Source organism: Cetorhinus maximus, chromosome 22 (genome assembly GCF_964194155.1).
Source record: "Cetorhinus maximus chromosome 22, sCetMax3.hap1.1, whole genome shotgun sequence".
Lineage (NCBI taxonomy): Eukaryota > Metazoa > Chordata > Chondrichthyes > Lamniformes > Cetorhinidae > Cetorhinus > Cetorhinus maximus.
This window is the reverse complement of record NC_135900.1, coordinates 661,700-674,750: the sequence shown is the minus strand read 5'-3', so window position 1 is coordinate 674,750 and position 13,051 is coordinate 661,700. Positions and strand designations below refer to the sequence as shown.

Genomic DNA, 13,051 nt, shown 5'->3' with positions numbered 1-13,051 from the left:
CTAAAATCTGGGGGCAAGTGCCAAAATTGGGATAGCTGTCTCACAGATGAGTCAAGCAACAGCTGTCGTGCTAAAGGAATCATACCTTATGGAGCATGTCCCAGACACCACCATCACCATTCCTGGTTATGTCCTCTTCCACCTGCAGGACAGATCCTGCAGAGGTGGTGCACAGTGGTATACAGGCATGAGGAAGTTGCCCTAGGGGTGTCCAACGTTGACTCTGGACCCCATGAAGTCTCATGGCATCTGGCCAAACATGGGCAAGGAAATCTCCTGCTGATTACTACGTATCACCCCCATCCCAACTCCTCAGCTGATGAGTCAGTACTCCTCCATGTTGAGCACCACTTGGAGGGTGCAGAATGTGCTCTGGGCAGGGGACTTCAATGTCCACCGTCAAGAGTCGCTTGGTAGCAATACCAAGCTGGCCAAGTCCTAAATGGCATAGCTGCTAGACTGGGTCTGCGGCAGCTGGTGAGGGAACCAACAAGAAAGAAAAACATACTTGACCTCATCCTCACCAACCTGGCGAGGTAGCGGTGACCACTGCACAGTACTTGTGGAGACGAAGTCTCGTCTTCACAATAAGGATACCCTCCATCATGTTGTGTGGCACTACCACCGTGCTGAATGGGATAGATTTCAAACAGGTCTAGCGATTCACAACTGGGCAGCCATGAGGCGCTGTGGGCCATCAAAAGCAGCTGAATTGTACTCAACCACAAACTATAACCTCATGGCCTTGCATATCCCCCACTTCATCATTACCGCCAAGCCAGGAGATCAACCCTGGTTCAGTGAAGAGTAGAGGAGGGCATGCAAGAAGCAGCACCAGACATACCTAAAAATGAAGTGTCAACCTGGTGAAGCTATAACACAGGACTATTTGCATGCCAAACAGCATAAGCAGCAATTGATAGGCAGTGCTAAGTGATTCCACATCCAACAGATCAGAGAGGTGTCAGCTGTGGCTCAGTTCATAGCACCCTCGCCTTTGAATCAGAGGGTTGTGGGTTCATGTCCCACTCCTGGAAACCAAGAACTGTGATTGTACTCAAAAGAGTTACAATCTGTGACTGTTGATAACTCGAAAAGAGTATCCAACAGATCAGATCTAAGCTGTGCAGTCCTGCCACATCCAGCTGTGAATGGTGATGGACAATTAAACAACTCACTGGAGGAGGAGACTCCACAAAAATCCCCATCCTCAATGATGGAGGAGTCCAGCACATCAGTGCAAAAGATAAGGCTGAAGCATTTGCAACAATCTTCAACCAGAAGCTGTACTGTCGGAGAAGCTGTCTTTCAGATGAGACAAGGTTTTTCCAACCGCATCACAACAAATTGCATTTGTAGAATTACAGAATGATACAGTGCAGAAAATTCAGCCCATCGTGCTTGTGTTGGCTCTTTGGAAGAACTATCCAATTAGTCCCACTCTACTGCTCTTTCCTCATCTTTCTCTCTTAAGGTACCATGCCATAAGAGGGCATTGACAACCATGGACCCACATGTTAATCTTCCTCTGGAGCCTTGAGTCATCTTCATTGCTTGTACATATCAACATCCTGAGGGGGGGTTACCATTGACCAGAAACTGGACTGGACTAGCCATATAAATACTGTGGCTAGCAGTTCCAGAACATTGCTGCAGGAGTTCCTCAGGGTAGTGTCCTAGGCCCAACCTTCTTCAGCTGCTTCATCAATGATCTTCCTTCCATCATAAGTTCAGAAGTGGGGATGTTCACTGATGATTGCACAACGTTCAGCACCATTCACAACTCCTCGGATATTGAAGCAGTCCATGTCCAAACATAGCAAAACCTGGTAAATAACCAAGCTTGGGCTGACGAGTAGCATGTAACATTCACATCACACAAGTGCCAGGCATTGACCATCTCCAACAAGAGAGAATCAAGCCATCGCCCCTTGACATCCAATGGCATTACCATCACTGAATCCCCCACTATTGACATCCTGGGGGTCACCATTGACCAGGAACTGAACTGGACCAGCCTTATAAATACTGTAGCTACAAGAGTAGGTCAGAGGCTAGGAATCCTGCAGCAAGTAACTCACCGACTGACTCCCCAAAGCCTGTCCACCATCTACAAGGCACAAGTCAGAAGCAGATGCAATACTCTCCACTTGCCAGGAAGAGTGTAGCTCCAACAACACTCAAGAAGCTTGACACCATCCAGGGCAAAGCAGGCTGCTTTATTGGCACCCAATCCACAAACATTCACTCCTTTCATCACCAATGCACAGTGGCAGTAGTGTGTACCATCTATAAGATGCACTGCAGTAATTCACCAAGGCTCCTTCAACAGCACCTTCCAAACCCACGACCACTACCATCTAGGACAAGGGCAGCAGATGCGTGGGAACACCACCACCTGGAAGTTCCCCTCCAAGCCACTCACCTTCCTGACTTGGAAATATATCATCGTTCCTTCACTGTCGCTGGGTCAAAATCCTGGAACTCCCTCCCTTACAGCACTGTGGGTGTACCTACACCACATGGACTGCAGCGGTTCAAGAAGGCAGCTCACCACCACCTTCTCAAGGGCAATTAGGGATGGGCAATAAATACTGGCCTAGCCAGTGAAACCCATATCCCATGAATGAATTTTTAAAAAATCATCCATTTTGCGAGGCTCTTTAGAGAGATTGTTCTTCGCCTACCACAATCTCTTTTACCATCGATCTTTCCCATCAGCATCAGACTTTGGAAATCATGATTTCGTATTACATGCCCAAAGACTTTCCGACAGATGTTAACATATTTCCTAGGAAACAAAATTTGTCTATCTGTGTGACCTTTTGATTCTTCATTGTGATCCCAAATTCTGGTCTGATTTTCTGTTTGGACACTACTAGACATTTTAATTTCTTACAATTTATTCTTACAATCTTCTTACAATCAGCTCTTTCATCTCACTTTCACTCACTACCCTATCCGAAATCTTCTGTAGTTTCTCTTCAGAGTGGGCAATAAAATCTATTAAAGTTGTAATCTCCAACTAAAAATCCAGCGAATTCTTCAATCTCCCTAAGTCTTTCCCCATATCTCTGTAAATTTTTTCCTTCAAGTATTTATCCAATAGCCCTTTGAATTAGCTTCCACAGCCTTTCTAGACGAAAACACGATGTGTAAAATATAGTGCTTTTACCATTGTAAAACGCAACAAGGTATTAATTCTAATTGCCTATCAGACGTTCTCAGTTGTGAGATACTGGGCCTTCTTGTTTTGCAAGGCCCATGCTGCTCTGAATTCCAAAGTCTTAATTTGGCCTTCTCCTATGACGATCCAGTAAAATACAGGTACACCAGCTGAGAGTGTGTTTGTTCAGACAAACTTGTAATTCAAAGAAGCATCAAAACAGAGTATGGGCACAAGGACCCAAACACATTTTCTTTGGTGCTGTTCTCTCAACTCTGGCCCAATGTTCTTCCCTCAAAAAGCCAGAGATTGCAGACCAGTTGCCAAAATGCTGCTCGGGCATGGCTCAACCATTCTGCATGGCTGATCAAAGATTCTGCCCCAACAATAATCAGCACTCATTGCTGAATCCTTCAAAGTACTCTTCACTAAGAAATTAAAATGTCTTTCAAAGTCTTTGCTGAGTGATTTTATTGTATATGGTGCACAGCACCTGAACACCCTCAAAGTGATCATGCTGCATTTTCCCTCCTTGACCTTTTCAACTTCTCTGTGACCTTTAACATTGCTGACCACACCATTCTCCATCAACTTGTCTTCCAGCTCAGTGAGACTATCCTCATTTGGTTCCATTGATATCTATTCAACTTTGGCCAGAGCATCAGGAGCAATGACTTCCCTTTCCACTTGGCCCATCAGCTGCAGAGGATCAATCTAAGCCTTTTGACTCCTCATCCACATTGCATTCTTTAGCAACCTCATCCAAAGAGAGGAGCCAGCTTCCATGCTTATGTTGACAGCAGCCATTATCTGAGTTACCAAACTACTTGACTAACATCCAGTCTAGATGAGCCACAATTTCTCCCAGTTAAACACTGGGAAGGAGCAAAACCATCACCGTCGGCCCTGCCAAGACCTCTGTACCCTGATTTTCAATTCCATTCTCCTCCCCAGCCACTGTCTCATGCTAAATCATGCTAAACCATACTGTTGCAACCTCAACATCTTACTCGATCCCGAACTACGTTTCCAGCCTCTTAGCAGACCCCCAACTTCCAGCTCTGTGACATCGTTTGCCTCCATCCCTGCCTCAGTTCAGTTATCACTGAAACTCTCATTTGTGCCTCTCTCACCTCCAGACTTAACTATTCCAGGTTGCCCTCCCAGCTTCCAGGCTGTCCAACCTTCAGCTCATTCGAACTCCGTTGCCAATATTCTGTTGTGCACCAAGTGCAACTCACCCGTCACTCTTGTCCTTGCTGGTCTACATTGGTTGTCAGTCCCTCAGTGCCTCCAATTTAAAATTCTCATTTTTATGAATAAATCCTTGCATGGCCTCACCCCTCCCTATCTTTGTAACCTCCTCCAACCCTTGTGTTCTCCATTCCTTCCACTGTGCACTCCTCCCACTATGCCCCAGTATTAGGCAGCTAAGCCTTCGGCTCTGTAACTCTGCTCCTGATTATTTCTACCTCCTCCCTCTTTAAGGCCCTTCTTTAAAGCTACCTCTTTGACCAAACCTTTGGTCAACTCTCCAATAGCTCCTTCTCTACCTCGTGAGCCATTTTTCTCTGATTACACTTCTGAAATATGCTGCTGATTTTTTCTATGTTAAAGCCAATGTTAAATCAAATTGGTGTTGTTGGTACCAATCAGAATTCGAAGTGTTTCCATGCATTAGCTAGATTTAATTAAACATTGGTTCTGTTATAATTTTCAAAGTTGTTTTTATTTAAACTTAAATGATTAAAGCAGAGACAAAATATAGAATGGAGCCCAGCAGATTTGTGAAAACATTTTGCACTTACTGTGTGGCTTTGACAATGTCCCAGGTGCTGTAGTCGTCGATATGGCTTTTCCGTGCCAGTGAATCACCGTAGCCATGATTGTAATGGCTTTGAGTCTTGACATCCTATTTTATATTAAAAAAGGTCACAACAATCAGTGTGCTTTAAGCATGACAGGTTTTCCAATTTTTCATTGATACCTTTGTTATGAAACCTAGCTTGATAGATCCTAACTTTTGTTAGAGACCTTGGAGGAAATTTTACTGACCAAATTCACAAGAGTCTGCCGATGAACCATTAATACAAATAATAAAATATTTATTAAAACAAGTGAAGGACATTACACCAGACAAGAAAGTTGGAAATATCTCAATACAAACGCAAGAAGATAATTCAAATTCCCAGTATCCCTTTACCTCAGCAATATCTTTACAGACACATAAACCAGTGAAGAGTTACCATGAGCTTGACACAAAGGCTTCTCGCTTGGGACTGGCAGTTTCAAACATCTGTCTTCCAGTGAATTCTTGAGCATTCACCTGATGCTTTTCACCCAACTCGTATCTCTGCCCGATACACCCAAAAACCGCACTCTGAACTCACCGTTTCTTCAACTGTAGAGCAAACAAACGAGTTCCCTAAACCCAGTCTTCAAATAGCACCTCTGCTAAACTGATCACTACTTTTTTTTATTCATTCCTGGGATGTGGGTGTTGCTGGCTGGGCCAGCATTTATTGCCCATCACTAATTGCCCTCGAGAAGGTGGTGGCGAGCTGTCTTCTTGAACCACTGCAGTCCATGTGGTGTAGGTACACCCACAGTGCTGTTAGGGGGGAACTCCAGGATTTTGACCCAGCAACAGTAAAGAAACTGCGATATATTTCCAAGTCAGGATGGTGAGTGACTTGGAGGGGAACTTCCAGGTGGTGGTGTTCCCATCTATCTGCAGCCCTTGTCCTTCTAGATGGAGTGGTCATGGGTTTGGAAGGTGCTGTCTAAGGAGTTAAGCAAGGCCGAATTGAGTTGTAGTTTCACTTTAAAAGGTGCCTGCACTTTTAATGAGTTTTACAACCCTAAGCTAAGTAAAGCAAACGAGAGAAAAAACCTGGGCTGGAAGGTATTGTCAAAGGAGCCTTGGTAAGTTCCTGCAATGCATCCTGTAGATGGTACACACTGTTGTCACTGTGCGTCGGTGGTGGTGGGAGTGAATGTTTGTGGATGGGGTGCCAATCAGCGGGCTTTGTCCTAGACTGTATCATCCAAGCAAGTGGAGAGTATTCCATCACACTCCTGACATATGCCTTGGATATGCTTTGGGGAGTCAGCAGGTAAATTACTCGCTGCAGGATTCCTAGCCTCTGACCTGCTCTTGTAGCCACAGTATTTATATGGCTAGTCCAGTTCAGTTTCTGGTCAATGGTAACCCCCAGGGATGTTGATAATGGGGGATTCAGCGACTATAATGCCATTGAATGTCAAAGGGCGAAAGTCAGATTCTCTCTTGTTGGAGATGGTCATTGCCTGTTGCTTGTGTGGCGTGAATTTTACTTGCCACTTGTCAGCCCAAGCCTGGATATTGTCCAGGTCTTGTTGCATTTGGACATGGGCTGCTTCAGTATCTGAGGAGTTGCGAATGGTGCTGAATATTGTGCAATCATCAGCGAACATCCTGGGCGGGGTGAGGTTTCGACCAGTGATTAAAAAAATAAAAACTTTTAAAACTCATTTTTAACAGGTCTCTGCTCAAATGGCAGAGTCACATGAGGGGACGTGTTTTTCTTATTTTTCCCATTCTTTATTTGTAATGTTAAAAATCTTAAGCTCCCTGTGCGTTCAGGGAGCTTTCACTGAGTGCACCCACGCGCAGGGTTTTTACCTTGTCGGGCGGGCGGACCTGGGAGCGGCCGTGAAGCTGGGCGCCGCCCACAATCGGGCCCGGCCGTGATTTTACGTTGGCTGGCCAATTAACGGCCAGCCATTGTGAATCGCACGCTCTGAAGAGTCATACAGACTCAAAACGTTAGCTCCAGCTTTCTCTCCACAGATGCTGTCAGACCTGCTGAGCTTTTCCAGCATTTTTTGTTTTTGTTTCAGATTTCCAGCATCCGCAGTATTTTGCCTTTATCTTTCTGAAATTTGCTCATCTGCCCCGCTTAGTGAGAAATCATTGAAATATGGCCCCTCACGTGAAAAGGTTAGGTATTTATGACCTAGACTTCAAATGTACAGGGCAAAATTGTCATAGCACAATGTCTCGCTCTCCTTCACCTTTCCCTTTAAAAGAGCCTTAACTGGGAACGAGGCTGCGGAGACCTTCAAAATGACAACAATTCAGGGCTACTGTGGAACAAAAACAGGGCAGTTTGACAAATTGGATAGTTTTCAAAGAGCCAGAACAGACACAATGGGCTGAAAGATTTACTTTGTACTGCATCATTTCATAACAAAAGCGGCACATGGTTACAGCACAGAACAAGGTCATTTGGCCCATCATGTCTGGGCTGGATCTCTGTAGCAAGTCATCGAGTGCCACCCTCCCCCTCCCGTCTTTTATCCATTGCCCTGCAAATTTTTCCTCTTCAGGTGATCCAATTCCTTCTTGAAAGCCAAGATTGAGTCTACCACACTCTCAGGCAGCATATTCCAGATCCTAACCACTCGTTATGTAATGATTTTCCTCATATCACCATTGCTTTTTTTGTCATTCACCTTAAATCTGTGCCCCGTGGTTCTCAATCCTTCCACCAATGTGAACAGTTTCTCCCCACCTACTCTGTCCTTGACCCTTCATGATTCTGAATGGCAGTAGTGTAGAGGTAATGTCACTGGAGTAGTAATCTAGAGGCCTAGGCTAATGTTCTGGGAACATGGGTTCAAATTTCACCACAGCAGCTGGTGGAACTTAAATTCAATTAATAAAATCTGAAACATAAAGGGGAGGAAATCTGTCGTCCTTACCCGGTCTGGACTACACGTGATTCCAGACCCACAGCAATGTGATTGATTCTGAACTGCCCTCTGAAAATGCCCAGCAAGCCACTCAGTTCAAGAGCAATTAGGGATGGACAACAAATGCTGGCCTTGCCAGAGATGCCTATATCCCATGAACAAATATTTTAAAAATCTGTCAAATCTCCTCTCAACCTTCTCTTCTCCAAGAAGAACAGTCCCAGCTTCTCCAATCTATCCTGGTAACTGAAGTTCCTCATTCCTGGAACCATTCTTGTGAAACTTCTCTGCACTCTCTCTACTGCCTTCACATCTTTCCTAAAGTACAGTGCCCAGAACTGGACACAATGCTACAGCAGAAGCTGAACCAGTGTTTGACACAGGTTTACCATAACTTCCTTGCTTTTGTACTCTATGCCTCAATTGATAAATACCAGGAGAGAATTCCATACACTTTATTAACCACTCTCTCATCCTGCCCTGCCACCTTCAATCCTTTGTGCATATATACCCAGCTCCTTCTGCTCCTGCACCCCCTTAAGAATTGTACCGTTTATTTTATATTGTCTCTTCCCATTCTTCCTAGCAAAATGAATCACTTCACGCTTCTCTGCATTAAATGTCATCTGCCACTTGTTTGCCATTCCACCAACCTACTATGTCTTTTTGAAGTTCTACACTATCCTCCTCACAGTTCAGAACGCTTCCAAGTTTTGAGTCACCTGCAAATTTTGCCCTGTACATTTGAAGTCTAGGTCATAAATATACATTAAGAAAAGCAGCTGTCCTAACACTGGCCCCTGGGGAACACTGTTATAAACCTTCCTCCAGTCTGAAAACCATAGCGCTCACCACCATGCTCTGTTTCCTGTCACTCAGCCATATTGCTATTGTCCCTTTTATTCCACGGGCTCTAACCTTGCCCACAAATCTGTTGTGTGGCTCTTGATCAAATGTGCCTCAAGGCACAAGGGTGGCTCTCCTCAGCTACTCTAACAGAGATGTTTCAATCATGCAGCATACACAAGTTAAATGTACTGTCCATTAAGCATTTGTTGAACCCAGTACATGGTGATGTTTCCAAACATATCCAGAGACTGTGGTTTGTATGTATTTTTAATCTGGTTGAGACCCTCAAACAGAAATATTGCAATTCTCTAAAATTGAGAAAATAAAATTACTGCCATTTGGAGGCAACCGCTTCTTCTCGTTTTAATTCCCTTAATAAGAATAATTCCCTTAAATGGGCTAAACATCTGTGAGGGACTGCAAGGTCCATAAAACAAATTAAAATTATGTGGGAAGCTGGGATAGCAGGATAAGGCAACAGTGTATGGAATTTCAATTGCCTTAAGTATTCAACTTTAAGCTGCCAGATGAAGAAATTAACTTTCAAGTAGTGAGGAGGGAGGGGCGGGGGGTGAATTATTAATTAAAGCCAAAAAAAGCCTAAGTTTTGTAAATCTTGCTTAAAGCTGTAACAACTTTCATATCCAGTAGTTTACGACAGAGTAGAAATGACTACACTCCAGTGCAGCCCCGGCCTGCTCACATTAATTTTTCATCCTATTTGTCCTGTTCGAATGAAGCGATCCTTCAAAAAGGCTGCTCATACCTTGTAAATAACACCTCCAAGATCTGCTGCTATCAGCAACTTAGGGGCACAAATCCTAACAGGAACAGTAATTGAAAATTTGCTAATGGAGCTCGAACTCCATGGCATGCAGGTATGCACTCCATGATAAACCTAGAGCTTGATACCTATGCTATACAGAGTTTTCAATTTCTGGAGGTGTGGTGTAAAATGATAGGCAAAGACAAATTGGAGTGTCAGTTTTATCCCAAATACTGTAACTGCAGAAAGAATTTTCATACTGTCCAGATCTTTGTGTTGAGCATCTCTTCAGACAACGTCATCTTCACCTTGAAACTTCAATCATCAGGAATTTAAGTCAGAAACCCTGGGCAGTTGGGAGCACTACCATTCTGCCAAATTAGAATCTATTATAAAGGATGTGATAAATGGACACTTGGATAATAATGATCTGATTGGGCAAAGTCATTGCGGATTTATGAATGGAAAATCAGGAGTTTTTTGAGGATGTTGCTAACAGAAATTGATAAAGGGGAGTTGCTGGACATAGCATACCTGGATTTTCAGAAGGCTTTTGATAAAGTCCCCCACAGGAGGTTAGAAACATTGAAAATAGGAGTAGGCCATTTGGCCCTTCAAGCCTGCTCCACCATTCAATATGATCACGGCTGATCCTCTATCTCAACGCAATACTCCTGCTCTCTCCACATACCCCTCGATGCCTTTAGAGTCCAGAAATCTATCTATTTCCTTCTTAAATATATTCAGTGACTTGGCCTCCACAGCCTCTGTGGTAGAGAATTCCACAGGTTCACCACCCTCTGAGTGAAGAGGTTTCTCCTCATCTCAGTCCTAAATGGCCTGCCCGGTATGCTGAGAATGTGACCCCTTGTTCTAGACCCCCCCAGCCAGAGAAAACATCATCCCTGCATCCAGTCTGCCCATCCCTGTCAGAATTTTGTATGTTTCAATGAGATCTCCTCTCATTCTTCTAAACTCCAGTGAATACAATCCTAGTCAACCCAATCTCTCATCATACAGCAATCCTGTCATCCCAGGAATCAGTCTGGTGAACCTTCACTGCACTCCCTGTATAACAAGTATATCCTTTCTGAGGTAAGGAGATCAAAACTGCACACAATACTCCAGGTATGGTCTCACCAAGGCCCTGTATAGCTGCAGTACAACGTCCTTGCTCCCGTATTCAAGTCCTCTCGCAATAAAGGCCAACATACCATTTGCCTTTTTAACTGCTTGCTGCCCCTGCATGTTTGCTTTCAGTGATTGGTGTACAAGGACACCCAGGTCCCTTTGTGCATCAACATTTCCCAATCTATCACCATTTAAATAATACTCTGCCATTCTGCTTTTCCGATCAAAGTGGATAACTTCTCGCTTGTCCGTTATACTGCATCTGCCTTGCATTTGCCCAACCACTCAATCACTTGTCTAAATCGCCTTGAAACCTCTTGACACCCTCCTCACCATTCACATTCGCAAGTAGTTTTGTGTCGTCAACAAACTTGGAAATATTAAATTTTATTCCCTCATCCAAATCATTGATGTACATTGTGAATAGCTGGGGCCCAAGCACTGATCCCTGTGGTACCCCACTAGTCATGGCCTCCCATTCCAAAAAAGACCTATTTATTCCTACTCTCTGTTTCCTGTCTGCTAACCAATTCCCAATCCATGCTAATATATTACCCCCAATCCCATGTGCTTTAATTTTGCACACTAACCCCTTGTGTGAAAATCCAAATACACCACATCCACTGGTTCTCCCCTATCTATTCTACCAGTTACGTCCTCAAAAACTCCACTAGGTTTGCCAAACATGATTTCCCTCTCACACATCCATGTTGATTCTAATCCCGTTGATATTTCCTAAGTGTCCTGTTATTACATCCTTTATAATAAACTGTAGCATTTGTGCTAACCAGACTGTAATTCCCTGTTTTCTCCCTCCTTCCTTTTTTAAATAGTGGGGTTACATTTGCCACCCTCCAATCCTCCGGGGCTATTCCAGAATCTATAGCAGATTGGAAGATGACAACCATGCATCCACTATTTCCACGGCCACATGGGATGTAGGTTAGCGGGCCCTGGGGATTTATCAGCTTTCAGTCCCATTATTTCTCCAGCACTATTTTTTCACTAATACTAATTTCCTTCAATTCTTCCTTCTCACTAGGCCCTTGGTTCCCTAGTATTTGTGGGAAGTTATTTGTGTCTTCTTCTGTGAAGACAGAATTAAAGTAGTTGTTTAAATGCTCTGCCATTTCTTTGTTCTCTGTGAAAATTCTCCCATTGTGGACTGTAAGGGACTTACATTTGTCTTCACTAATCTTTTTCTTTTTACATATTTATAGAAGCTTTTACAGCCCGCTTTTACGTTTCTTGCAAGTTTACTCTCATGTTCCATTATTCCCCTCTTGATCAACCTCTTTGTCCTGCTTTGCTGAAGTCTAAATTGCTCCCAATCCTCAGGTTTGCTACTTTTTCTGGCAACTTTATATGACTCCTCTTTGGATCTAATACTATCCTTAATTTATTTTGTTAGCCATGGTTGGGCCGCTTTTCCTGTTGTGTTTTTGTGCCAGAAAAGGATGTATAACTGATGTAACACCTGCAGTTGTTCCTTAAATATTAGCCATTGCCGATCCATCGTCATGTTTTTTAATGAAGCTCTCGAATCTATCAAAGCCAATTCATCCCTCATACCTTCATAATTTCCTTTGTTCAGATTTAGGACCCTAGTTTCAGATCGGACTACTTCACTTTCCACCCTAATGAAGAATTCCATCATGTTATGGTCACTGCTCCCTAAAGGACCCCGCACAACAAGATTACTAATTAACCCTTTCTAATTGCACAATGCTGGGGAGGCGGTGACATAGTGGTATTGTCACTGGACTAGTATTCCAGAGACCCAGGGTAATGCTCTGGGGACCCGGGTTCAAACCCCACCATGGCAGATTGTGAAATTTGAATTCAAACCCGTTAGCAAAATTAAAGCACATGGGATAGGAAGTAATAAACCGGCAAGGATTAAGGATTGGTTAATAGGCAGAAAACAGACAGTAGGAAGGAACAGATCATTTTTGCGTTGGCAGTGAGTAACTAGAGGGGTACTGCAAGGATCAGTACTTGGGCCCCAGCTACTCACAATATATATCAATGATTTGGATGTGGGGACCAAATGTAATATTTCCAAATTCACGAATGACACAAAGCTAGGTGGAAATACGTGTTGTGAGGAAGATGCAAAGCGGCAAATCCTGTTAACTGCAAGAGGATTTGAGTATAGGAGTAATGAAGTCTTGCTTCAATTGTATAGAACCTTGCTTAGGCCACACCTGTGTGCAGTTTTGGTCCCCTTACCTTAGGAAGGATATTATTGCCATAGAGGGAGTGCAATGAGGCTCAGACTTGTTCCCAGGATGGCAGGACTGTCCTATGAAGAGAGGTTGGGGAAACTGGGCCTGTAACCTCTAGAGTTTTGAAGAATGAGGGGGGATCTTATTGAAACCTTCAAAATACTTAAAGGGATA

The 13,051-nt window shown here is 43.7% G+C and overlaps 1 protein-coding gene across 1 annotated transcript in view; it reads right to left on the bottom strand.

Annotated features, from left to right (window-relative positions):
• Positions 1 to 13,051, bottom strand: part of zdhhc17 (zDHHC palmitoyltransferase 17) — a 122,090-nt gene that overhangs the window by 72,115 nt on the left and 36,924 nt on the right. Inside the window, exon 2 of the mRNA XM_078567644.1 lies at positions 4,975 to 5,078. Coding sequence (XP_078423770.1) covers positions 4,975 to 5,078 — 104 coding nt within the window. The remainder of the gene's footprint in view (positions 1 to 4,974; positions 5,079 to 13,051) is intronic.